General features: G+C 46.7%; 1 protein-coding gene across 2 annotated transcripts; it reads right to left on the bottom strand.

The window, feature by feature from the left end:
* Nucleotides 1-299: 299 nt before the first annotated feature.
* Nucleotides 300-27,906, bottom strand: UFD1 (ubiquitin recognition factor in ER associated degradation 1). Of its 2 annotated transcripts, XM_063086554.1 has the most exons (12): nucleotides 27,782-27,906; nucleotides 24,625-24,757; nucleotides 24,228-24,260; nucleotides 20,812-20,933; nucleotides 15,392-15,522; nucleotides 12,975-13,047; nucleotides 7,970-8,038; nucleotides 6,901-6,966; nucleotides 6,608-6,655; nucleotides 5,527-5,615; nucleotides 4,781-4,862; nucleotides 300-418 (listed from the first exon to the last, which is right to left on the bottom strand). In XM_063086554.1, exons 1-12 carry the CDS (start codon nucleotides 27,782-27,784, stop codon nucleotides 344-346), a joined length of 924 nt encoding a protein of 307 aa, XP_062942624.1. In that variant the 5' UTR covers nucleotides 27,785-27,906; the 3' UTR covers nucleotides 300-343. The 2 variants fall into 2 exon arrangements, with proteins under 2 accessions (XP_062942624.1, XP_062942626.1); XM_063086556.1 differs by lacking the exon at nucleotides 27,782-27,906 and having other exon boundaries at nucleotides 24,651-24,703.
* Between the last annotated feature and the right edge of the window lie 7 nt (nucleotides 27,907-27,913).

Here is a 27,913-nt window from a genome sequence, read left to right as displayed (position 1 = left end):
AAAGAACACCTCAAGTTGAGCAAGTCAATCTCCTCTGTTGGTTTTGTCAGGAATTAGGGAACTGTGCTCTTGATGAGACAGTGCGAGCCCCACTCAAGCTAAAAGCTTGAAGAGGTGAGGATGGGACCTCAGAGATCGCTTTCTCTTTCCCAAAATCAAGCACACAACTACGAAGTCCTGCTGCTTCACTTCCAGGTCACACTTCATAATTCTTAGGTAACTCTAAACAAACCTTAAGTAATAGAGCTTTCTCTGATGAGTTTAATCCCTGTCAGAGCCAGTAACTAAAAGCCAATGTGTTGCAATCGATTCTTTTATTTTCCAGTCAGCCAATAGTCCCCACTTATGGCTTTCTTCCTTTTTTACGCAATGACTGTCCTTCTCCAGAGAAAGCGACGAATCTGCCTCCAGCTTCATCCTAGGTATGAAGATAAAATACAATTTTCAGAAACTCCCTAGAAGTGTATAATAAACGCCTTATTCTGTAGACTTGTGAACCATCCACCCATTTCCCTTACTTTCACATTGTTTGTAATAAGAAACGTCTGCAGGGTAGCCGGTTAGCTCAGTTGGTCAGAGTGTGGTGTTGGTAAAACCAAGGTCAAGGGTTCAGATCCCCTTACTGGTCAGCCGCAAAAAAAAAAAAAAAAAAGAAATATTTCTGAAATATAAATATAAATCATAATTTATTGCACTGAAAAATGAAACTATGGAATCACAATTATGACCGTACCACAATCTTTATTCTCAGGTTGAATGTATATCTTTTCACAGAATAGCCATTTTCAATGTAAAAAATATAAAATATACACCAAATAGAAAAATCACCCATAACTTCACCACTCAAAAGTAACATTTCCAGTCACCTTTCTGTAATGCTTATATAAATGGTTTTCCCACTTAATTCTTAAGTCTAAAGCTAATGAATTGCTTAACTAGTACACACCAAAGGCTACAGAGAATTCCATCACATGGGAGAAACAGTTCTCTACCATTGGACATTCCTGTTATTTACAGGTTTGTGATATTTTAAATTGCTGTGGCAAGAAGCTTAATGTGTTTCCCTACAGCTCTGATTTTTCCCAGAAGTGGAATTTCTGGATAAAAGAGTGTACATATTTTTAAAAGCTTTTAATATAGAGAGACTAATCAACCCTCAGAAACATTCTACCAAGCTATTCTCCCACCAGCAGAAGGAGGGCTTGTTTTTTCCCAACTCTTGAAAACAGCAGGTATTTTTCCACATGCTTTTATTGCTGGTTAGTCTGAGGTCCTATCTTCTTTCTTCCAAGGAAGAAGAGGATTCTGCAATTTCCAACACAAACACTGAGTAACCAACACCTCCACCTACTGCAGTGGGCCCATTTAGCGTGTGGTGGTGACAATCATGTAAACGGGAGTCACAGCTGAGTCATTCAGTCTTCCTTTCCTGCACAGCCTTCCATTTGCCCTGGTGTCAGTACCTCTTCTTCATATATTGATCACAGCAGGTGACCCACTAATTTCATCTGCTTGAAGAGTGTGTGTCTCCTGAAGCTTCGGCCTGCCCTACCCCTCCTGGCTATTCTCTAGGTGCTGTACATGGTGGTGGGGACTCCCTATTTCCTGGATCCTAGGGCTTTCGCATTTCTACTTTATTCCTTCATTTTAGCGCAGTAAATCTTCCAGCAGCTTCCCGAAAAAGGGTGCACGAGGAATATCTTTTTGTGAGATCCTATGTGTCTGAAACTACTGTTTTTCTACTCTCATGTTTCATTGATAGGTTGGCTGGTGTGTTAGTCTGTTATGGCTACCATACAAAATATCATAGACTGCACGGCCCAAACAGAGGAAATTTATTTCTCACAGTTCTGCTGGAGGCTGGAACTGCAATATCAAGGCGTCAGCAGGTTTGGTTTCCACTGAGGCCTCTCTCCTTCACTTGCAGATGGATGCCTTCTTGCTGTGTCCTCACATTGCCTTTCTTCTGTGTCCAAATTTCCTTATTAGAAGGACACCAGTCAGACTGGATTAGGTACACCCTAATGGCCTCATTTTAACTTAATCAGTGATTTTAAAGGCCCTATCTCCAAATACAGTCACATTCTGAGGTACTGTGGGTTAGGGCTTTAACATGAAATTTGTGGGGGTGGGGGGAATACAATTCAGTCCATGAATTGGGTATAGAATTTTAGGTCAGAAAAATTTCCTCTCAGAATTTTGAAGACAGTGCTCCACTATCTTCTAGCTTCTTGAGTGTGTCCTGCTAAGATGATGATGCCCTTCTTGATCAATGTTGAAACCTCTGTTCTCTCTGGAAGCCTGAGGATCTTTCCTTCATCTCAACATGGGGCTATTTTCACTCACTCTTCTGGAACTCAGTAGGCCCTTCTTTTCTGGAAACTGGTGCCCTTCAGTTTGGGGAAGTTATTTCTCTGATAATTTCTGCTCCTTTGGTTTTTCTGGTCGCTCTTTTCTCAACTCTTATCATTTGGACATTAGAAATGGAAGCTTTCTGACTATGGTCTTCACTCTGGGGTAAGCTGGTTGGGATATTCCATAGGGAACCCTGCTGTTTGTCAGTATCTTCAGGTCTTTTTTCTTGGGCTCATCAGACAGTCCAGAGAAATCTCCTCCAACTCCAACTGCAACAAGCAAGCCCAGCTGCCAGTGTTCAGGGGCCAAACAGAGGAAGAACACTAAGGGCATCAACATTTAGGATGCAAACTGTCACTCATTCTCTTTTAATTTGGTCCTGCTATTCACTGTGCCCAATGGCCCCAGTCTAGACTTCTGTGACGCCTCCAGCCTTCCCTTTGCGGGGGTGGGGTGGGGGGTGGGTGCAGGGAGGGTTCACAACCCCAGCGGGGTGAGGGGAAGGAGGGTGCTGTAGCTTTAATTGCTTTGTAACAGGTGTTCCAGTTTCGCTCCCCCTTTCTAGAGGTGCCTTTTGAGAGCTCTACGCCAAACTGCCTCTTGGCTCTGCCAAATAGAAAAACCACCCATAACTTCATCACCCAAAAATAACATTTCCAGTCAGCTTTCCATGGCCTATCAAGTCAGTTACCACTTGTCCTGCCCTGGGGCTTTCAAAGTCTTGTTTGAGTTGTCTCTCCTTCCCCTGTATTTTCTACCTCATTACCTCTTACCACAGCTTCAGTGGTGCAGCAGGATGGAGTACAGCTAAATATGTCTTCAGTTCCATCCCTAATCAGACACTTCTTCAGTGTTTCTTTAGGGACATAACAGATGTGGCTGCGCCTGCAGCCTCAACCTCCCTTTTGAAAATCTCAGTCTGCAGCCTCAACCTCCCTTTTGGAAATGACAACAGTCATGCCACAGGTCAGCCTGGAGGACGCCCCACACTAAGGCCTTAGGTCTGAGTCCTAGCTTTAGCCTGCCTTTGTAGCTGGCAAAGGCCTGGATGGGACCTTAAAGAGGAGATGAACGGTGAGGTCTGATTGGGGACCAAATTTCCTATTAAGCATGAGTTGGAGTTGAGGTCCCCAATACTGTGTCAACTGCAGGAACATTTGGGCCAGGAGTAGCTATGAGTAAGGCCATGGTGTACAGACAGCACAATGGCCTCTGTCCCCAATCACCCCTACTGCTACAGAGGAAGAGTTCAGTAGTCAGGAGGGGCCAGCTGTGGAGGTAGCCAGTGACTGGTCCCATCTAGCAGCCCATCCTAAACCTCTGCCCTCTACCCTACTCCTGGATCCCCAAGGGTCAGATCCTTTGAAAAAAAAGGAACCAGGAAGTGATGATATGTCTTTAGTACTGGTGTTCTAGAAATACACATCACACACAGGTGACTGCATTCCAGCTGCAGGTAGGTGCTGGTGCAGCAGGCAATCTGGGTAGAATGTGCTGCATTTTATGAGTCAATTCCCAGAACCTTAAATTCCCACAAGCCAGAAGTACCCCTTTGCTAACTCAGCCTGCTCCCTGCTGCAGCCCTCCCTTCCTGTCACAGGGGAATACCCCAGAGCCAAGGAGTCCCGCTTTCTTGATGTCTCAGTAGAGATCACCTGCAGTGTGTGGTGGCACTGAGGTGGGCTGTGCAGTGGTCAGGAGCTCTACACCTGGTCCCAGGCACCCTCACTACCCTCTGCCTTCATGCATGCATCTGCACAAACACAGACGATTGCAGCAGTCACCTCATGAGGCTGTTGCAGGGATTAAAGTGTTGATCAACATCGCTAGGTGATGCCAGGGCAGTGGTGACATTGGTAGATAGGCCTAAACATGGGTGCCCAAATGCTGCTGCCTCTTATACCCCTTGTGATTTGGGGGCAAGCTTGGTCTCTGGGATATTCTCAGAAGCAAGTGAGCCTACACCCAGGACGCCCACCCAACAACTCCACCACACACCGAGCACCACTTGGTGCCAAGTACCTGCTGGGCCCACCCACACGCCTCAAAGTGCCCATGTCTGCAGGACGCCCAGCCCTTACCTTCCCCTATCCTACAACAATCCTGCTCAGCTAGAAGGTGCTGCCCAGAGACTAGAAGCTCAAGCTGTGAGAAGTAAGCAAACAAAGATGAGGCCCACCCATGGCACCCAACTCTTTGGTGGCAGAGCCTGGAGTTGGCCCCAGAGCAGGACAGGGCTCCTAACCCTCATGCTACAAGGCCTCGGCTGCACACCCCCAACATAGGCTCTAAAGGAAAGGTGATCAGGGAGAGGAGGGCCCCCAGGAATGGGAGAAAATATAACAGAACACCCCTGTTCAGAATGGTAAGAATCCCAGTCATCACTAACAAAAGAAACTTCTCATTACCAATAAAATAAACCTACCTCTTCAACCTTTTTGACCAGTGGACGTGAATTTCTGATGAAAGTAATCTTACCAAGTTTAAATTCGTAATTGGGAATTCCTCTGTAAAGAAGAGAGACAGGGAGAAATGATAAAGAAAAGGGACTAAAATTCATTCTTGAAAGAGGAAGGAAAGCAGAAAAGACAGTAAGTGCCCTCTTGGCGACTTGCTAGGGTATGCTGCTGTACCCCACTTGGGCCTTGGGCCAGCCCTCGGGAGCTCCCCAGCATCCATTCAGCAGGGCAACAGGAGGCAACTGGTTTCCTGGTTTGGCATAAACACTGGACGTGGGGTGGAGGCTGCTGATTCTGGGTCTGGCCTGCGGTAAGGGGTCATCTGGAGGCGTGAGAGGTCCTCATGGCCTCTGTCCTGAGCCTCAAAGATCCCCCTGAATGGGCTACACCCTCACTTCCTTCCCTGAGAATGGGTTAAAAACCCCTTCTCCAGAATTCTCCTGCTCTCACAAACACACAGCAATGGTAGACACCTGCCCCTGCTCTGATGACCACCAGAGGAAGATCTGCTGTGAGAGTCCCTGGACCCAACAATGTTGTGTCCCCCGCTCCACTAAGGAGGGCAGGCAGAAATTTTAGTCTACCCTCTAGCCTGATGACTCAGGCTTCGTCTCTAGAGCTAGAGGGAGGCTGCCCTACCCTAGGGGGCTGGTGCAGACCCTCCCTGGACAATGACAAAGCATTCGGTAGAGCACAGCCAGCACAGACCCACCTTTTAATGTCTCCGGGCTTAATTGGGGAAGGGCTGGGCTCTACCCCTTTCTTCTTTCCATCCAGTCTATTCCCGGAGCCGGAGAAGGCCTAGACAGGCAAGCAGGTGAGTCATTCGCTGAGCTCCCAGAGGAAGCACACACGTGCCCTTTGCTCAGAGACCACTACAGGGATGTGGTCCAGGGGCACTGCCCAGAACCTCTCAGGACTGAAGCCCTCACTCTGCAGCTGCTGGTGTGCTGGCAGCTGAGAGCTCTCTGCCCAGCCCATCAGGGGACTGCCCTAAGCTGAAAAGACCCACCTGGCCCATTGGCAACCTGGTCCTGGCCTCTGCAGGCCACCCACTCCAGCCCCTGTGGGTGGGCTAAGGCCCCTGTTGTGACTGCTCCATTGCTCAGCTTCTTGTCTGTCCAGTTCTGCCCCCTCAGCTGCCTCCCGGCACCCCAGTGCCCACACACGAGCCACCTCCACCTGTTTCCCAGGGAGTCTGGCCAGCAGCCATGCTAAGGGGCATATCTGCAACTTACTTTCAAATGGTGCAGGCAAAGCAAAAAGAGGATGTGCTTTTAGAGAGAGATAAAGCAAATGTGGTAATGTTTGGTGAACCTAAAGGAAGGGTATATGTGTATCTGCTGTACTATTAAAGCTTTTTGGTAGGTTAGAAATTTTTTTTTAAAAAAAAAGAAAATGTCGGGCCGAGCCCGTGGCGCACTTGGTAGAGTGCTGCGCTGGCAGCGCGGCGACGCTCCCGCCGCGGGTTCGGATCCTATATAGGACCGACCGGTGCACTCACTGGCTGAGTGCCAGTCACGAAAAAACGACAAAAAAAAAAAAAAAAAAAAAAAAAAAAAAAAAAAAGAAAATGTTGGGGCTGCCTTACAGGACTGTTGGGAGGATTCCAGGAGAAAGTGGATGTGAAATGGTTTGGTAACCAAGACAGTGTCAGATTTGCATGTGCATGAATACCCAGAAGCCCAATCCCTGCTGACATCCACAGATCATCACAGAGGACAGCTTGCAGTGAATACCCTGGTCAATGCAGCAGAGGGCACAGCAATTAAGATGTGTGGCCTGGTACTCACACGGAAGCCCAGCTCTCCAGCATAGCCGCCGTGGTCAGCTTCGCTTTCCTGACAGGGAGACAAAAAACCAGGAGGTGAGCCTCTCAGCAGGGGTGCCCGGTTTTTCCCTTGAACCTCCTATTTTTTTGCTGCCCCCATCCCCTGAAGGCTAGGACACACTGTCCTCCTGGGAAAACGACTGGAAGAGAAACAGGGGCACCAGCAGAGGCCAAGCACAAGTCCGCTGTCAGGAACTCAAAGAAGCAACGTTACAAAACAGGGCAAACGTAGAGCGGTTGGGAGAAATGACTTACTGTCGACTCCTCGTGCTGGATTTGTCTTTCAGGTTCTTTGTAGCCCAGGGGAGCATCAAAGTCTACCTGTGTTCTCAAGATGAAAAGTAAAATTCTGAGACACTTGGCTTCCTTATCTTTTTTGTTTTTAAAGAGACAAGTGTAGATTCACATGTAGTTGTAAGAAACAATACCAAAAGATGCCCAGTACATTTTGCCCAGTTTTCCCAATGGTTAACATTTTACCACTGCCAGGATATCAACATTGGCACAACCCACGCTCTTATTCAGATATCCCGGTTTTACATGTACTCATTTGTATGTGTGTATTTAGTTCTATGCAATTTTATCACCATGTAGGTCTGTGTATACACCATGGTCAAGATACTGAATGGTTCCAACCCTAACTACAGCAGTTGTCCTTTTATAACTGAACCCAGCTGCCTCCTAGCCTTTTCCACCAGCCCCAAGCTCTGGCAGTCACTAATCTGTCTTCCATTTCTAGAGTTTTGTCACTTTTCGGGCCGGCCCATGGCTCACTCAGGGAGAGTGTGGTGCTGATAACACCAAGGGCATGGGTTTGGATCCTATATAGGGATGGCTGGTTCACTCACTGGCTGAGCGTGGTGCTGACAACACCAAGCCAAGGGTTAAGATCCCCTTACCGGTCATCTTTTAAAAAAATAAAAATAAAAAAAATAAAGTTTTGTCACTTTAAGAATGTTACATAAACCATGTACTCTTTTGAGACTGGCCTTTTTTGCTCAGCATCGTTCCCTAGAGATCCATCCAGGATTCTGTGTATATCAATAGTTTATTCCTACTCAGGAGGCCGAGGAGGCTTCCTTGGCTCTTAAGAATATTCACTCGTTGGCAGGTCTGATCTGACTGTGGATTTAGCCATCTCAGCACTGGTGTCAAACTCTGCCACCCCCACTGGCCCTGAGATGGATCACAGGTCAGTGGCTTCCTCATGATGTTCTGACACATCTTCCTCTTCACCCAAATAGTACCAGGAGCTGTGTGACACCCTCCTGGGACCCTGGCTTCCAGGGACAGAAGATCACTGTAACTGGACAAAGACACGCACATTCATGTCACACTCGATAATGGACACAGCCTTGTCAGGTTTGGTCTCCATCACCCGCAGTTCGTAGATCTGTAGTAAGAACACAGAAAACAGCTGGACAGTTTTGTGGCACTTATTGGGGGCTATCACCATCCATGTTACTGTGGTTCTCTACCTGGCTCCTTTGGGCACATTATTCATACCTACAACACCATCCTCTAGCCCTATCTCATGCTGTGACAATGCTGCCGTGGAGGCCATGTCACTTAACCGATGCTATTCCCTACATGTGGCTCAAATTAGACAAGGTAGTTATGCATCAAATCACAAAAGATGCCAACAACCTTTAATCCAGAAAGTTCACTTCTAGCAATTTATTCTAAATAAATAATTAGCTAAGTATCCAAGGAGAAAATTCTAAGACTGCTCATTCAAACAATGCTAATAATAGCATATATCCAAAATGCCTATCAATAGACAGGTTAAATGAATTATATTTGCTCACATATAAATAAATTATAGAGTTACATAATGTAATGCTATGCGGCCAACAGGAAAAGAAAACAGTATGTTGCCATGTGTCTAGGACAATCTCTCTAGGACAATCTCACTGATGTAAAAAACATGCATAAAAAATGGCCCCATCTACTTTTTCCTACACATTTCAGGTTCTTTCTTTTTACCTAGAGTATGTCTGTCTGCGTTTACAATCATTTTAAACAGTCTGAATAGTCCCACCATTAAAAAAAAACCTAAACAGGGCCCAGTCTATTTTTAATTATTTAATAGAGAAGGAATAGAAAATATATGTGTCATTGTGTGGATGTATCACAATTTATCCACTCAATATCCCAGCTGTTTCCAATCATTTTGCTATTGCTAACAATGTTGCCATGGACATTCATGTATTTGTCTCCTGAGGTATGTGCTCACATTTATCTACAGTGTTTTTTCAAACTGCAGGACACAACCAATGAGTGGGTCATAAAACTAACTGGGTTGCAAGGAGAACTGGAAAAGAAAAAAATTGGAAGACGGTATACTAGAAATACTAGAATATACTACATGTAAGAACACTCTTGAGACATTTTCATTTAGTTTTATGTATTGTCATGGTATCAAACACATTTCTTACTATGGAGCCACTTTTCTTTTTGGGAGTAGCACTCTTTAAACTACCTGTGAAGGACCACTTTTTAAAATTTCCAGTCCCCTTGACTGACATGTGGTCCTCTTGCACAAGAGCAAGACATAGCACACACCAGATCCCCTGGTGTACACTGGGACTAGAACTGTGGCCACGTACTCATAGGTCATTCTCAATTTCCTCCTCCCTTCCTCCTCTGGCAACCACCATTCTACTTTCTGTCTCTGTGAATTTGACTACTCTACGTACCTTATATAAATGGAATCATACACTATTTGTCACTTTATGTCTGGCCTATTTCATCGAGCATAATGTCCTCAAGGTTCATCCATGTTGTATGTCAGAATTTCCTTCCCTTTAAAGGCTGAATAATATTCCACTGTATGCATATACCATATAGTTTATTCATTTGCAATTTATTTTTGACTATGGTGTGGGTTAGGAAACCACTTTGGTTTTTCTTCAGAAGAATAATCAATATTCTAGCCCCCTTTCCCCACCAGAATATCTCTTTTGCTTGGTGACATCAATGCTACCTCAGTGGTGCATCAAGATTCTTCATATATGAGGCTTTGTTCCACTGGCCTACTTGTCTATTCCAGCACCAACGCCATGCTGCATCTTAATTATTAAAGCTTTATAACACTCAGCTACCATCTATTATCTTCCTTATATATAACTAGATTCTGTTCATAAATATTTTATCTACACTCTTTAAATCTGTGTCCATGAGTGAGACTGACCTGTAATTTACCTTTCTCCTACTATCTTTGTCTGGTTTTGGTAATCAAAGAATGAGATTTTCCTGACTGAATTTCTTGACTGGTTATAGGATTACTTAAATAATTTTTTTTTTTTAATTAGTTTTTTTTTTTGAGTCAAATTTCAGTTATGCTTTTCTAGGAAAGAATTTATCAACTTTGAATAAGTTGCCTTGTTTACTGGTATAAAATTTTTCATAGTCACATCTTTTAAAATTTCTGCTTCATCTAAGACAATCATTTAAAACTATTTCTAAACATTCAATATGTATGTAGTTTTCAGTTACCTTTTTTATTGATTTAACTTTACTTAACTGTAAATAGAGAACATTTTAATCCTAAACAATTCTCTCTAAAGACATACTCTTTTCCAGTAATTGAGCTGTCATACTTTAAGCTTTACAGTTTAAATATTATTACTGCTTTACATGCCAACATTTCCCCTGGCTTCACAGATGCCAATTTATTTGTTCCCCAGTTCTCTTGCTTTCCTTCTAGGATAATGCTTATTCCTAAAATATAGGAAAGGTTTTAAAGTTCTATTGGTAAATAAACTTCCAGATTTTGTTTATCTGAAAATATTTTTATTTTGCTCTCGTTCTTTAAAGAAGACTTTGGTGATAGTTTATTTTGGTTGTAACTGCTGCTATTCAAAGGCCCCACTACTTGCTGTTATTCTGTAAGCACTGTCTTTTCTCTCTATTTACCTCTCTGCATTTCATATTTTCTATCTGTAGCTTATCCTGTTTGTTATATATTACACCAAGTCTAAATCAATTTCAGATATTATCTCTTCAGAATATTGCCACTCCTCGTTCTCTCCTACTGGGATTTGCATTGAGTGTGTTTGACTTTCTTGGTATCTTCAACATCTCAATCTCTCATTTGTTCCATCTCCTTGCTCTTCTATGCAGAATTCTAAGTTATTTCCCCAGATTTATCTTTCATTTCATTAACTTTTTCAACTATTAACTCTTTGACTGTTTTTCAAAATTTTCCTGGTTACTTTTGATAGCCTTTTGATGCTTGCTAAATTTGAGGATTCCATTTTTTATGTCTTTTGAACACTTTATATATAATTATTTTATATTTGTACATATAATTATTTTATATTTGTACCTGAAAATTCCAATACTGATTTCCTTAGTGATCTAAATCTGCTTTTGTCAGGGCTGGCCCGTGGCTCACTTGGGAGAGTGTGGTGCTGATAACACCAAGGCCATGGGTTTGGATCCCTATATAGGGATGGCTGGTTAGCTCACTTGGGAGAGTGTGGTGCTGACAACACCAAGAGTCAAGGGTTAAGATCCTCTTACTGGTCATCTTTTAAAAAAAAAAATCTGCTTTTGTTGTCTCTGCTTTGTGTGTCTGGTGGTTTTATTACAAGTTCCTGTTTGTTCAATCAATAGCAATCCCAAGTGCTTAACTATACTGGGGTGCTTTTTACAGAGAGAATCTGGGTTCACTTCTCGTGGAATAAGGACGATACCCACCTCTGTGTCTATTTTGGCTCCTTTAAGGGTCCTAGTTCAATGTGGAAGTCTCTGATTCAGATCTTCCATTAAAGACTGGTATGGCTGTTTGGTCTCAGGGCAACCCTGCTCAGAGATTCTTGAAAACTTCCTATATTTTTTGTAAGCCCAACAATACATTAATAATCTAAGTTTTATCCTGATTTAACTGGGTTTTATCAAAACAGTCCTTTAGATTATCTAGTATTCTATATTTCCAAAAATTGATGTTCAAAACTGCATTTCAATTCTATGCATACTAACCTACCCTCCCTTATAGTGCAAAATATCAGCAGTACTTTTTATCATCAATTTAAGAGTAATATTTAGTATTATTAACTTATGCAAAACAAAGACTATCAGTATGAGATGCCTCAAATAAGGAAACTGCCAAAGAATAAGCTGGATCCCTACACTGACAGTGAGGGAGGAAATGGCTGAACCACAGGCTCCTGTGACACAGCCGTGAGGGCCATAGTGTCCAAGGTGACAGGAGAGTGTTGAGAAGGAGCTCATCATGGCCTCAAGGAAAGCCAAGGCAAGCCGGGCTCACTCCTGAACACCAGAGTACAGCCCTGGCAGTAGCTCCATGAGGGTCACTCACCAACTGCCACGGTGGATGGGGTCACACACATCACTGCACTCCATGCCTGTGGTAGAACAGCCTAACAGCAGGATTGCCAACTATTACCTCCTCCCTCAGACATGTTTCCACAAACAATAGGAGAGTGGATGCTATCTTGAATTTTGTGGGACTTATCTGTCATTTCACTTTACAGCTAAATTGTCCACATCCAGACACCTATGAAGCAGGAGTCATGGATGAATGTAAGAGGTATTTAGACTTGAAAGACCTATGTCAGGAAGGGTCAAGCCCAGAGGAGCTGCTAAGGAAAAACCTAAAGAAAACAGGAGGAGGAGGACATGGGCTCCCATAAGAAGGAGAGGTGACCCGAAGAGTCACTGTCCCCAGGTGTCCCATAGCACTTGGCCCCACTGCAGTGCCAGCTCCACATAAGCCTGTCTGCTTCTAAGGGAGGGTGTTGCCAGGAGAAGGACCCAGGCTGGTTTATTTCTGTGTCACTACAGCCCAGCAAAAGGATTTGCTCAGATTATAGGTTCAGAGAAGATCTTTTGAATTGAGGCAAAATCAGCAGCCTAGCTGCCATAGTACAGAGGTATAATTAACAAGCATAACAACACTAAGCAGATTCACCTATAAATGAAATCAATCCCCAAAACAGAGTTGCTGAATGAATTATGGCTTTAGATATGAATGCAGGAAGATTTATTTTTTATTTTTTTATTATTTTTTTTTATAAAAGATGACCGGTAAGGGGATCTTAACCCTTGACTTGGTGTTGTCAGCACCACACTTACCCAGTGAGCTAACTGGCCATTCCTATATGGGATCCGAACCTGTGGCCTTGGTATTATCAGCACCACACTCTCCCGAGTGAGCCATGGGCCGAAAAAAGCAAACAGTAGGCAATAATTAGGTGATAAGATCCAGGCATACCCTGCTTAAAAAGAAGCCCCCGTCTAGCACCAGAATGGACCCTGCACAGGTGGCTCGTTAGGTGAGACCTGCACTGTATTGGGCTCACCTTCTCATTGTAGTTGATGGCAATCACATCCCCAGTGGTAAGACAGGCAAAATTTCTCAATGCATTTTCCAATCTGCAGACACACTGTCAAGGCAACATGGCAAGATGGATACCTTAAATCTGAAACAAGTTTTCATGAGGGGTTAGGTGATTACCATTATGTAGACAGAGTGTACTGTGCTTGTAGTAAAAACACGTAGCTTTAATACAATGGAATATTAATTAGCAATAAGAAGGTAGAAACTCCTGACACAAAATAACATGGTGAATCTCACAAATGACATGCTGATAGAAAGAACCAGCCACAAAAGGTAGGAAGATTCCACTCACATGAAACCCCGAGAAAGAAACAGGATGGCAAGCAGCTGAGAGGAGGCTGATGCCAAGGACTGGGTGGCAACTGGTAGGAAAGGACCTTTTGGGAAGATGAAATGTTGTGGTTATGTGAGTATTCCCATGTAATTTGACATATGTCAAGCTGGCCAAATCGTGTGCATTTTATTTATGTAAATTATACCTCAATAAAGTTGATTTGAAAAAAGAAAAAAGATTGAATGAATCAATCATAGGTCCCTTCAAATGTTCCTCAAAATCAGAGATGCTTTCATTTATACTTTTGCTGTTTCTTTTGGGCTCGTAACCCAATTTTAGGGGTATGTTCTAAAACTCAAATTCAAAATTAAAAAGGAAAAAGTAACCAGCAAGCCCTTCTCATAACAGCAAATAATAATACATTTTTAAAAACTGCATAACCCAAATGCCTAGACAAAGAAATATCTATTCACACTGAATATTTTAACCATGTCATCCTCATCAATTTACGGAATAATTTTACATGAAAAGGTCAAACATAAAACATGGCTCCAGAATTGCCAATGTGATATGGCACATCCTGGCAAGAATCTCAGAGTCCAAGTCAGAGGGTGAAAGAGTGAGGCTGCCTAGCTTCGCTTCTCTTGATCAATGGCTTTCCAGAATGGTGAGAGCTTTGTGGTGAGAGCTTTGTGAAAACTGCTTTGTGTGGCAGGCTGTTTTTCTTTGCCCCTGCACATGAAATACCACATTGCAGGGGTGCCCTATCCTCAACTCCTCCCGGTGATCCTGTGAAGAGAGGAAGTGCTCTGCCCTCCATTGCCATGGCTGGAGAAGCCAGACTCGGACCACTCAGCCTCTGATGGCAGAACTGACTCACCACATGCCTGTGTGTTCTGGGGCCTGCGGTGGCACAAGCCCTCCACCTTCTCTGCTCTGTGCTAACACTGTCTTCATCCAGACTGTCAGCCAGACCAGGAGCACTGGGCTGACTCTCAGCTGAAGAAAGTGACACCCTTTCTCCACATACTAACAACTAAGCTGACAGACACAGCCTCTGAAAGTAATTAAGTCTGCAATGCAATGCAAGTAAAAATCCAGAGAAAATCAGAAGGAGCTACAGCCATGAAAGCAGGTCCCCACTTCTGGTTACTCACGGCCAAACAAGTACATCCAGGTCAGAGTTCTGAAGCACGAGTTAACCTGTGGGACAGGAAGCCTCCACTTCTGGCCATGCTGTGGGAGGAGTGCCTAACACACCCCGGTCCTCCAGGACCCGGCCAGCAGGGGGCTCAACACATGTGAGTAAAGGACCTAACACGGCCCAGCCACATCCAGGAAATGACCAGCAGCAGCTTGTTAGTGAGAAAGGGTCTGGGGAGAGTGGGCAGGTGGGGAGGGAGCAGCTTTTGTTTTTACTTTCTACCTGCCCATGTTGTTCAACTGCTTTTCAAGCTTTCATTTTTCAAAATAAATAGAATGGAGTGACCACCTTACACCATGATCTCAACGAGCCAAATTGTGGCCACTGAACTAGAGATCTCATTCACAGTCCACACACAGCATGTCCCCCACCCACACTGGCCACTTCCTTACATTAGAAACACACGCATCTGGCTTAAGTTCAGAAGAGAAAATAAAATCACCAGAACCTAAAAATTTTTGCTTTCTGCTTGCTGAAAGAAAATGCACACTGGCTTAGAGTGACTGTGCCCTAAGCCTGGATGCATAGTGAGGTTGACTGGCTAGTTCACAGCTGAGCTGAGGTGTGAAGGCAGATGACCAGTCTACTCCTTCCACTGGACATACTGTACAACCTGGGCTGTGAGCCAGGTGACACAGTCTGACTGAAAAAAGGGCTCCACTCTGGCCTCCAGGGAGTGTCTGGAAAGTGACCACAGAAGGCCCACAGAGAATCCAGTGCACTTGGCCAGGGCCAAGTGGACCTGCTGGCTGAAAGCCATTATTCTCAAACCACAACTTCAATCACAAACAGACGTGTGGTCCCCAAAGTAGGAATAGGTTCAACAAAATGTTCACTGTTGAACAACTGTCAGCATAACCCACATTTGTTTAGAAGAACCCTTCTTATTTCAAAAGGATACACGGCTTTAGGGTTGGTGATGTCCAGGAAGTCAGGGCTCTGAGGCTGGAACTTGGAGTATGTGGCCACCTGGAGATTGACACTCTCTACCTGGACCAGGCCCCCTTCTTCCAACAGCAAATTCTGCATCATCTGAAAGGTAGAGTTTACGTGAGACTCCTGGAAATTAAGTGGCCACCATGACCGCCACTACCCATACACTGGGCAGGCCAAAGTCTTACTTGGGTCCCTGTAAGAAGGAGCCTGCAACAAGGACAGGTAATTTAACTGTGATATGATGTAAAAAGGAGGAAAAAAAAAATCAAGCGAGAGAAACACGTGGGAGGATGAAAGCCAATAAAGGGCTGCTTTGGGTGCTGCTGTAGCCAGCAGGGTGAGTGCATCTCTGCCAGGCCTCCCGGACCGACCACCAGCTCCAGGCCTTTCAGGGTGCTCACCCCCCATGTTTACAAGCTGTCCCACAAGCAGCTTACAAGGCCCTGGGGCAAGCAGAGCCACACTTGAGGTGGGAAGATAACAAGGCGAGGCTGACCTCCCATGGAACGGCCCGCCACAGCTGAGGCCACAGGTTGGTGATGAGACCCCAGAGATGGCTGCTGCAGAAGTGTAAGAAACTGCTATGAAAAACTGACAAAAAAGCCCTCACACTCTTCTATTAAACCACCCAGCAAGGTAGATGATGGCTGAGAAGACAGAAAGAGACGAGCAAAGCCCTTGAGCACCTGGCATGGGGGACCCAGGACACTATAGGGCAGCCAAGACGTGGGTCAAGGGCAAGGAGGCCAGGTCAGGAAGGAGAAACTCTGTGTGTCCTGGAATGGAACTTTGCTTTTTAAAATTTTAAACCTTAAAGAGAACATCAAAAAGTACACAAGTAGAGAGAACTGCATGAGTGAGCCTCCACACATCCAGCCCACAGTAATTAAGTCACAGACTGTCTCGTTTCATCTGTTGGTGCTCCACTCCTGGCCCCATCCCACACTGGACTGCCCTGAAGTGAATCCCAGGCATCAGGTCCCTTTGACAATGCTTCACCTAGGGTGGCAGTTAGGAGATGACTGTGACAGGCCAAGAAACAGGGGTCTGGAGAGGGAGGCACGCTAAGAGGCAGTGGCTGTACCTGGAAGGGAGGCCAGGCCCAGGCCCTGGGATGAGCCCACAGAGACCCTGAGAATCAGATTGGGAACGACAGGAACACAGGGGCGGTCACTCCACCAGACGCCATAGGCAGGCGCAGCAGGATGGAGGCAGCTGGCTTTGATAACCAGGGGTTCTGCAGCCCTGGGGAGTGATGCTCTAAGGGTGAGTCAGCCTGCCAGAGGCCAAGAGTGCAGACTTATCTGGGAAATCTGTCAGTGAGGGAAGGAGGATAGCTGCTGGCAAGAAGCCCTGAGGCACACATAGAGCAAGGCCTGAGGGAAGCCTGGCCAAGGAAGGAGGGGTGGCTACCTCAGCCACAGGCAGGACACAGCCTTAGGAGGCAGGAGGCAGAGAGGCAGAAGACACAGTCAGACCAGGGCTCAAGGCGAGGAATGGGCTGTTGGAAGAGCCTGAGGTCAGTGAGGAGGCTGGAGGAGCTGAGACCTGGCTCCATGCCTGGTTGTCCCTGTGTGGCACCACAAAGCACACATGGGACAACAAGCACCCAGCAGGTGTCCCAGTACTAGTAGGTGGCCCATGCAAGGATGGAGATCTGGGTCAGCAGATGATGCCCCACCTCCTTTCTCACCTCTCCAGGTGAGCCACAGAAGGGCTTCTGCAGAGCAGAGGAGACTGAGAAAGTAGTCACTGCTTGACACTTCAGCCACCCAGTGAAGCTTCAGTGGCCAGGCACTCTACCAGACAAACAAGACATGGCCTCGTGCCCCTGAGAAGGCACCTGCAGACACACACACATGGACAGTAGGGCACTGGGGGGCAAATGCTGGGGAGGGCAGGAGAAGAGGAGGCAGCACGGGAGAGGCCAGGTGGCAGGAGGGGTGGTGCGAGGGCAGGGGCCCCATGGGGCAGAAGCTGGCCAGGCCCCGCACTCATGAAAGGGTTCTGGGACTCAGGCTGAAGAGGATGGCTACCTCCACAGTGGCATGGGCAAGGTCACTTGCTGCAGGAGGGAAACAACCGTTAGAACTCCTATTTGTGTTTCATCTCAGAAAACAAGAGTTCAGGCCACCCATTTTGAAAGTTCAGTGATCACCGTGACAGGGAACCAGCAGGAGAGGCGGCTGTGCTTCAGACATCTCCCCAGTGGCAACAGGGACTCAGGTGTGGCAGGTGAGGGAGCACTTCTGTGTGTTCCCAGCCCAGCATTCCAGGGGTCTCTCAGTATACCTGACATGATTAAACCACAAAGAGAAGGACACATGCTTTCCTCCATGGGCTCTGTAAAGCTAAGCACTTCGGCACTGGGGAGAAAGGAGGATTTGGTTGCAGAGCGGGGAAGAGGGAGCCAAGCAGGCCCTGCGGCCACCCGTTTGTGAAGGGATGATTTGGTTGGGGAGGGGGGAAAAGGGAGTCAAGCAGGCCCTGTGGCCACCTGTGAACTCTCCCTGCTGATGGCTCCTCCCTAAAGTGGTGGTGTGGTTCTGTTTCCCTCTCTGAGGTGTTCAGCCCCCAGTCAAGCTCTAGTGGCTCTGGCACCCTTGATATCTGTACCCAGGTCTGCAATGATGTCTGTCAACTTTACACAAATGGAGAACACCTGAATATAAGAAGGAAGGCATCTTTCCTGTGGTAGCTAAGTTGAGTACCTTAGGAAGACAGTTACAGCATCTAAAAACACACGTGTGCCCAGGGGTGGGGGAGATGACACTATAATAATCTAAAAAACTGGGGAGTTCTGGTCAAGATGGTGGAACAGACAGTCCCCAGCATCACTCTCTCCTGAAATAGAGCTCCCTACACCCCCATAACGTACACTATCTGCTTCTGTAGAATTGCTTGCTTAACCTAAGGAACTCCATTTTACCCCATCTGACCTGCAGACTACCCCCGTTCTGCGTGAGAAACGGTTGACCTTCTTTTAGAAACAAAAACTGTTGCACAGAAACAGGAGCCATACACAGTGAACTATTACATGGGAACAGGAGCCACAAACAATGAAAATTTGTATGCCTGACTGCTCTAATGGCTCATTCTTGGCTTCTGTAACCTAGCTACCTAGCTTGCTTTGTGCACCTGGACACACCCATGTGCCAATGGGATGTGGTTTTTGCCCTTAAAAACCCCACAAGACCAAGGCCTGGGGCCATTCTCCCTTGGTTGCTCCTTAGGAGACGGTCGCTGGCCAGCTGGAGTGAATAAACTGCCCTTTTCTGCATGAGTGGCATGTAAGTGCATTCTTGCCAGGAGGGTGTTTCACAATACTCCCACAAATCAACCAATTCACAACTATAAAAATGTAACAACACCCGAGTTGGGGCCGCTGGAGGTCAGGGGAAGAGGAGGAGAAACCTATGGAGTGCATGAAGGTGGGAGAAGCTGTGATGAGAGAAATCAAAAACCACTCTGACCATTTTGTGCGTGGCCTCTTTAAGGTTGGAGCTGCCGAGCACATGGAGCAGGAGCTGGCAGAAGCTGCAGCTGTGCCCTTTGGATGGAGTTCCTTGGAGGTGGCAGGGGAGAAGAGGGCCTTGGTGGCCCCCAGGACAGCAAGACCACTAATAGGGTTCCCGTGGACCTATGCAGGAGTGAGGAGCCAGAACAGCTGAAAAAGGGGAGCCATTCAGAGGCCAGTGAATCATCACAAGGGACTGGTGCAGGGCCCATCCCATGGGAAGCATTTGAGCATGGCAGTGGGGGAGATGGGCCCACCAGGAGAACACTGGGACACAGCAAGGACAGCCGATCCATCCCTCAGTCAGCACAGGAACACTCAGAGGAGACTGGTCGGGAATGCAGAATTGCATGGGGTGAAGTTTGATGAAAAGATTCAGGCCCAGATCAGAGTTTCTACACAACCCAGGTGCACCCAGTCTCTGGAGAGCTGGAAGTACCTATAAGGTCAACCATTAAACCCTGAGCTGCACAAAAAGTCTTCCCTAGGGAAACAGCAGCAAAGCAGCAATTTGGCTTAACAACACAGCTCAAGTACTGGTTCCCACAGGAAGTTCCCGTTTTAGAAGTAAACAAAGGACAAAAACTTAGTTCTGGCCCAGGCACACCACCAGCACCTCAGGGCCTGCCAGGGGACCTGAGGCATTGAGCCAGGACCAGGCCACCTGCCTACAACCATGCACACTGCCAGCGCCTCAGGGCCTGCCCAGGGGCCTGGGGCATGGAGCCAGAGACCGGACCCCCCTGCCCACATCCAGGCATACCGCCAGTGCCTTGGGGATCCGCCCAGGGGCCCAGAGCATTGAGCAGGGGACTGGGGCATTGAGCAGGGGACCGGACCTCCCCCACAACCAGGCACACCACCAGAGCCTTGGGGCCCCACCCAGGGGTCCGGGGCATCAAGCCAGGGACCGGACCCCCACCCCCCAACAACCAGGCACACCACCAGCACCAAGGAGTATGCCAAAAACATCACCTCCATGTGGCTGGCCCACCACAGCCACCACAGTAACCATGGCTGCTGCAAAAGTGGCTTGACATCACAGCCATCATGCAGATGGTCCGCCAGCCACTGCAGTGCATTGACAAAAGGAGAGTCACCAGCAGAGACCAAAGAAAAGAACAGGATCTCTCCACAAATGCCATTCCAGAGTGACAGAAGAAGCATCTGCTCTATGATAATATTGGGGGACCTGAACACACCTTTCAGCATTGGACAGATCATCTAGGCAAGATACAACAGAGTAACCATTACTCTTTCAGAGGGAGAGAAGAAATCTAGGGTCATCAGTGGTGGGAGGCATGAGGGAGAGGGGGATAGGGAGAGACTGGACAAGGGCCATAAAGAATAAGTATGATTTATAACAATATACATACTAGTGATATTGACTCGATCAACATATGTCAATATTGAATCCCAAAAATATGTATAATCAATTATGATTTAATTAAAAAAAAAATCTAAAACACTATATTTACTAAACCACTTCAAAAATATCCTTTGCTTCATTATTTTAAAAAAAACCTAACTCAGGAATTACAGATAAACAGTAAGGCTGTGGTTTATGGACAACTAGTTGAGCAAGTGTCAAAGCAAAGGCTGACCCCATAGGACAAATGGTCACAATGCATATGTCCACAGCCAAGCATAATGTTTAAGGCACAGTGCACTGTCCCAGATCCCCTCCCTGTTGAAGGGTCAGGTCAGACGAAGACATTGAGGGAGGAGGAGCCAGGCCACTCTGCTCTGGGGGCAGGACTCTTGAGCCTGCACACACACCCTGGGGAACATCCCTGCCTACAAGATCCCCCACCCTGTGACAGACTGAGGGGCACAGACTCCCCAGAGACCTCGACAGCCCCACTCACCCAGTGTGGGAGGTAGCAGATGCCCTCGTCAGCCACAAACTCCAGCACACCACAGTGTGTCATGCGGTCTGAATTCTTATTGGTCAGTTTGAACAGCATGGGATAGGTAATGTTAAGCCGGCCTGAAGAAAGAGAGAGAGGTTGTGAGGCATGACTCCTGTGAAGAGAGAGAAACCCCATCCACCCAACGCCCTCCCCTGGAAGGAGCCTCCTTGCTGCACTCTGCAGCCTTGCCCCAGTGCAGGCATGCTGACTTGAGTATCTGCCCCCCCGCACCAAGCAGACTCCACACCCTCCTTGAAGCAGGGATGTGTCACCCCCTGCAAGAGCACAGTGCACGGCCCAGAAGTGGAGCTTGTGAGTGCCTGGTGGCTCTATGATGCAGCTCTAGGATAGACTTGTGATTTTCTGAAACCACAATTTTTTGTTTATTTTTCATTCTTATTTTTTGGCAGCTGCCCAGTATGGAGATCTAAACCTTTGACCTTGGTGTTATAACACTGTGCTCTAACCAACTGAGCTAACCGGCCAGCTTCTGAAATCACAATTTTAAAAAGTGCCATGTTCGTTCATTTATTCATAAATAACTTAAGTGCCAACTATGCACTAGACAAAATCCCTGGCCTCAAAGGTTTCTAGTTAGAAAGGTGAGAGAAAACAAGCACACCCAGATGCTTCAGGTGCTGTGCAAAGGAGGGGGCAGGGCCACTGGGAAGGGCTCTGGGCCTGCATAGGCCCAGTTCTCCAGCTGGTGGCTGGGCGGGCAGGCCAGGGGAGGGCAATCCAGGCAAAGGAGGAAGCGTAAGCACAGGCATGGAGAGGAAGAGCAACTCCGGGCCCAGTGGACAGTGTGGGCTCTCAGCAGGGTCACAACATGGTGCCTGCCCTCACTCTGGTGCTCCACAAGGTGAGGGCTGCATGGAGAGTAGAAGGCAGGCAAACAGGGTTGCTAGCATGTTTTTTCAGGAGGTACAGGGGCACAGAAAGGAGGGGCTGGCGATATGAGATAGGAAAGCCCAGGGGCCCTGGGGCCCTGGGGGATGGATCTGAGAAGGTACTGATGGTAGTGATGGTGTTTGCTGCGTACCAAGTCCTTGCTCAATCTTCCCAGAACAGTCAGGTAGGTACCATCATTATTTCCTTTTTCTCGATGGGGAAACGAAGGCATGAAGGTTAAGTAACATGCCCAAGATCATACAGCTCAAGAATGGTGCCGCTGGGATTCAAATCCAGGCTGCTGGCTGAAGTCTGGGAACTCAATCAGACTTTAGCTTGTCGGTTTAGGTGAAGATATCAACAGAAGTCCCATTTAGCATTTGGAGGTAAAGCAGACTCCATTTGGGATCTCCCAAAAAATTCTGCTAAAGCAAATCAAGGGAAGTACTTGGGCAGGAGGCTACACAGAAGAACCTCTGGAAGCAGCAGTTCACAGTGGAGGTGCAGTGGGGATGGTGCTCCCTCCTATCACCAAGGACGACTCTGATGCTGGCAGTGCAGGGGCCAAGGGCCCAGAGGCCAGGCCCTCCATCTTCAGGGCACCTCCCAGCTATAGAGCCACGGAGCTGACCCGCAGCTTGTCTGGGATAAACCAGATTGGGGTCCAGCCAAGGATTCAAGATTGTTGCAACTGGAAGAGACTCCAATGTTCCTCTGTCCACTGATTCTCAAACAACATTCTGTGATTTAGATAAGTGCCTTCGGGCTCTCAAGCCCTCTGCCACTCCCTCATCTCCTCCAACCAGAGCAGAGACTCTGTATTTCATAAATTAGGACTCCCTATAAATTTTATTTGGACAAAAAGGGTTTCTTCCATCACTCCAATGTTTGAACAATGGGTTTGATCTGATCTAAACTCCATTGATCTAGTCCCTGAGTCTCTTCTGGACACTTGTACCTAGGGTCACCTGGTGCCTGGCTCCTGGGTAAGCTCACTCCAAAAGAAAGTACTCTGATGCCTATCTCTCCTCTGTAATGACGGGGTCTGGGTGAGGGCCGTGAAGCCCACGGCTCTATTGACCTGCTGGCTGAATTGAGACCTCCATTGGGTATGGCTGCAGCTGGTGCTGGCTCATGGGGCATCTTCCCACTGTGGCTGGCATCAGATGGGCTTGGGTTGTTCACACACACACACACACACACACACACACACACACACACACACACACACACACACACACACACACACACACACACACACACACACACACACACACACACACACACACACACACACTCTCTATAGCAGCTCTGATGCACAGGCACTGTGAATGTCCCCACTTAAAGAAGACACTGAGGGGCCATCCCGTGGCTCACTTGGGAGAGTGTGGTGCTGATAACACCAAGGCCATGGGTTTGGATCCCTGTATAGGGATGGCCAGTTAGCTCACTTGGGAGAGCATGGTGCTGACAACACCAAGTCAAGGGTTAAGATCCCCTTACTGGTCATCTCTTTTTTTAAAAAAAGAAGACACTGAGGTTCAGAGAGGCCAAGTCACTAGTCTAGTCAGGCTGGGCAAGATTCAAAACCTGGGCCGAGTGACACCAGAGCCAGTGCCTGTTCGCCACATGACTCCACCATGCCTCCCTGGCTAGCCTCCAGTCTCCTGCCTCACACAGAAGGAATCCACAATGGAAACACCTCCAGGTCTTGAAAGGCAATGACTGCATCTGTGGTTGAGGTTGTCCATGATTGAGGTTTTCTTTGTCTAGATGGTGTGGGACTGGGGCATGGGGTTTCCAGATTGCTGTCAAGGGATAAAGGGCCAGGGAAAGACAGGAAGAGTGTGGCTGCTCTCACACCTCTGGGCCTTTCTCCCTTCTAATAGAGGCAGGAGCCTGGCTAGAGGAGCAATTTCTGGGGCAGAAGATAATAGTTCAGATTTTGATTTGCTGAGGATGCAATGGTACAGGGGGCGGTGGGTGGTGGGTGGGGGTGGTTAGAAAAGTGGGTATGGAGCTCAGGAAAGAAGCTCAGTGAGGAGATGAGAAATCTGCCTTGCAGCATCCTCCTTTGAAGCGCACACCTGTCCTTTAGGAGAAAACTTAGTGAGTCCAGCCAACTGCCCCGGCACTGTGCAAAGCAGTTATTACTTGTACCTTCCTTTAATCCTGATGGAATACTGAGATGAGCTAGGAGGGAGTGGGGTCAGGGAGGGAAGTGGAGTCCCTTCACAGAGGAGGGACCTGAAGTGCCCAGGGTAGTAGTGAAGCTGAGTGGCTCTGGCCTGGACAGCACAACTCCATACCCAAGCACTCCTGGTCCAGTTCTCCCCGCCCAGCATGGGCCCTCCAGGGACAATTCAAGACCAGATGGTGACAAAGGAAGCCTGTGTCTGGATATACTGAGGAGCTCATGACGATTCCTGGCATCCATATTTATACTACCAAAGTTTTCAAGTCACTTAAAAAGTACTTACTGAGTTGATCAAGGGCCGAGGGTGGCATAATTACTGTGGAAAGAATATTTAAGAAATATTAAAAAAAATTAAATAAAAAGGGCAGTTCAAAGGCAGTATGCAGTTTCTATCTACCCTAAAAAAGTTTTAAACAGTATGTTTAGGGTAGCCAGAATTTCATAATTATCTTAAAGAATCTTTCTTGATAGAATTTCTTTTGGGGAAATGAATGGCTACCAGCCATTAATCTAATCATAATTAGCACCCCACCCCCAATCAGCAAATCTGGGACGAGAAACATTTTTACTGGAATGTTAACTTCTGGTTGCCACATGCAAGTAAGGACTGTTGAAGGCTAAAAAGCATTGCAGAGTTAGGGCAGGAAAGGTTACTATTCAAAATAAAAACAAGCACATACTCTTCCCGCCTTTCTCCACATCTGACCTGTCATTAGGCCCTGCTAGCATGGACACGGAGAAGCAGCGGTACTGCGTGGAGAAGCGGTTCTGGAAGACGCGGGGTATCGGGTGGTCAAACATGTTGAAAGAGAACTAGAAGGAAGAAAGAAATGCTGAAGTTAGAACAAAGGTTCATTTCTTCATGCCAAAAGCCAAAATGCATCAGGGTAATTGATGTTGCTAAACGTCTTCAAACAACTCAATGTACGGAAATCTTGATTAACATGAGCATTCTGCCTTCCTGGATAGCACAATGAACCTCAAATCCTTTCTGCCACTCCCAGACTCATCCTCAAATCTAGTCTCCACTATTTTTAGAAAGTGTAACCTTACTAAAATATAAAACTGGCCATGCCACGTCTGTCCTTCACCTCTTTCTGGGCTACCCTCCATCCTTGGGATCAAGGCTGAACCTCTTGCATACCTCACAGAGACTTGCTACTGACAGTCCCACAAGTCTCCTAAACCTCCCATGCTCCTGTCTGGGTTAGTTCCTCTGCCTGGAACACTTTTCCTATTATCATTAACTTAAAAAACATTTATTAATTGAAAAACATCTTTATTGCGTGCCTACTATCTGCCAGGCTCTGATGTGAGCACTAAGGAAACATCACTCTAGTGATGTTCGTTCGCCAACAAAAGAGATACTACCTTTGCCCTGGTGGAGCTGACATTCAAGAAAAGACATAAGCCAAAGAAAATGCATATGTGTCAGGTGGTTCTGAAGACAAGAAGCAGAATAAGGGGGCAGACTGTTCCTGGAAAAGCTATTTTAAACAGGTGGTCAGGAAGGGACTCTGCACAGAGACCTGAATGCCATGAGAGGGAGCCAGGCTGAAAACAGGGAAGACATTCCTGGTATCGGGGAGAGCAGGTGCCCAGTGTTTATACCTGTTCCCCTGGCTTCCAATTACCATCCTTTTCTTTCTCCAGGAAGCCTCCCCTGCTCTGCCATGGGTCAAGGCTAGTGCCCTTCCAGTGCTCTCACAGCAGAGTAGGCACACATGTTGTGCTATAACGTGGTGCTTCCTCCTCCCTGTCAATAAGCAAAGCCAACACACGGTGCCATTAAAAAGGTAAGATCCCAGCTCTTAAACTGTCGACTAAGAAAAGCTTAGCAAACATCTTACATATCCATTTGGAGTCTTCTCAAAGTACTGCAATTACTATGATGTTCAAAAAGAGAATATAAAATCTCATGATAGGGTACATATCCAAAAGCATTGAAAGCAGGATCTCGAAGAGATATTTGTACACCTGTGTTCACACTCATATTAACAATAGCCAAAAGATGGAAGAAACCCAAACGTTCACTGACAAGTAAACAAAATGTGGTAATACATACAATGGAATATTATTAAGTCTTAAGAAGGAAGGGCTGGCCGGTTAGCTTAGTTGGTTAGAGAGCAGCTTTATAATATCAAGGTCATGGGTTCGGATCCTGTTACCAGCCAGCCCCCCCAAAAAGGAAATCTTACTACACGATATATCACAGATATGATGACATTATGCTAAATGAAATCAGCTAGTCACAAAAGGACTTATTGTATAAGTCCACTTATATGAGGTAGTGAGAGTAGTCAAATTCATAGAGACAGAAAGTGGAATGGTGATTGCTAAGGGCTGTGGGGAGGGAGAAATGAAGAGTTATCGTTTAATAGGAATAGAGTTTCACTTTTGCAAAATGAAAAAGTTCTGGAGATCCATTGCACAACAATGTGAATACACTCAACACTGCTGAACTGCACATTTAAAAATGGTTAAGATGGTAAAACTTGTGTTTTTCACCACAATTTAAAAAAAATCTCATAATAGACAAATATTTCTTGACTTGATCCCAAATATACATTAAGTACAGGGAAAGTCACCTACTGACAAAGCACTTTACTAGCAATTCCAAAATTAGCACGCTGAATCAGTCATTTTCCTGAAATACAAGTATAGCATGCTTCAGCTTAAAATCTTAGATGGTTCTTCACTCTCTGGAACTCTAGCACAGCGGTTTTCAATCTTTTATCTCTCTTTCTTCTCTTAAGCAGCAAAATTTTGTTCAACTAAATCTTGGCCAGAAGCAAAACACATGAAACAGTGGTTCTAGATGGAGATGCCAGAGGACTGGGGGACTCCGCTGAGAATCTCTCACTATACCACTCCATCTAAGCCATTTCTTGTCTTTGCACACGAAAGAAAACACTAACGAAGTTTGCAACACCCTTAACAACCTGCCTCCAAAAAGAAAAATAAAGAAAAACAAAAACAACCTGCCTCCAATTCACCCATGAACCTGACCTCCTGCCCCTCCCTTCCTGCTTTAACCCCACATCTTACTTTCCTTCATAACCTGGATGCCTTATACACTGTCTAGCACATATCAGGAATTCAGTGCCTGTTAAGCGGACGAACTTGGGAACAGAAATATGATTTGACAATGACACACTTAGAGCAATATCTAGGGAGGCAATACTGTATAGTGGTAATGAGACAGCTTTGCAGACAGACAGACTTGGCTTTAAACCTTCACTCACTTTTGTGACCTCCCGTAAACTATCTCTGAAACCTTAATTTTCTCATAATTAAAACAGTAACCGTCCTTGCCTCCAAGGGGATTGCAGGGATTAAAGAGGATGAAGTGTGATGAAGGACTGCAGGTACATACAACCGAAGGAATGAACCCGCAGGCACAGAGCTCGCGGAACCGGGGGAAGAGCTAGGTGTCCCCGCCCACGGGGATGTCCCCTAAGGATTCTCCCTGCGGAGCGCCTGATTCTGCTCCCCACCTCCAACAACCTTCCAGTTAACTTTGTTTATGGACACCTGTTGCGCGTCTAGCACTTGGAAGACCCATGGGTGGACACAAACATAGAAGGTTCCTTTTCACCCTCAAGGAGCTCAAGTCCAGCTGAGAAGGAGTGAGAACCTTGCCCCCTGGACAAGCGGAGACGAACAGAGGCGATTCATGGTCAAGGGTCTGGCTCGTGCCCGAAGCTCCCCAGATGGGAATGGCTCAGGCCCGAGGTGACTCGGCATCTCCGCAGCCGTGCCGTCCCGCCCCGTCGGGCCCTAGCTAGGGCTCCGGCCCCAGACCCCAGCTTCCGACCCGTACCCGGCCGCGCTTACCATGATGGACACCACCTCACAGATGCCGCTTCACCCAGTAACGTTACGAAAGGAGGCCGCCGACCGCTCTCCTTACTGGCGCCGCCGCCGCCGCCTCACTGAAGCCCGGACGCCCCGGGAGGCTCACCGGAA

The sequence above is a fragment of the Cynocephalus volans genome, chromosome 2, assembly GCF_027409185.1.
Source record: "Cynocephalus volans isolate mCynVol1 chromosome 2, mCynVol1.pri, whole genome shotgun sequence".
Lineage (NCBI taxonomy): Eukaryota > Metazoa > Chordata > Mammalia > Dermoptera > Cynocephalidae > Cynocephalus > Cynocephalus volans.
The sequence above is the reverse complement of the archived record's forward strand: the minus strand, read 5'-3'. Positions and strand labels throughout refer to the sequence as shown.

What these genes read in the sequence shown, in the direction of transcription:
- UFD1 (XM_063086554.1), bottom strand. An exon ending in TGTGGAGAAAGGCGGGAAGA is followed by an intron (nt 24,261 to 24,624) that starts GTATGTGCTTGT and finishes TTCTTTCCACAG; the next exon opens with TAATTATGCCACCCTCGGCC. An exon ending in TCCAGCACGAGGAGTCGACA is followed by an intron (nt 6,656 to 6,900) that starts GTAAGTCATTTC and finishes TCTCCCTGTCAG; the next exon opens with GAAAGCGAAGCTGACCACGG.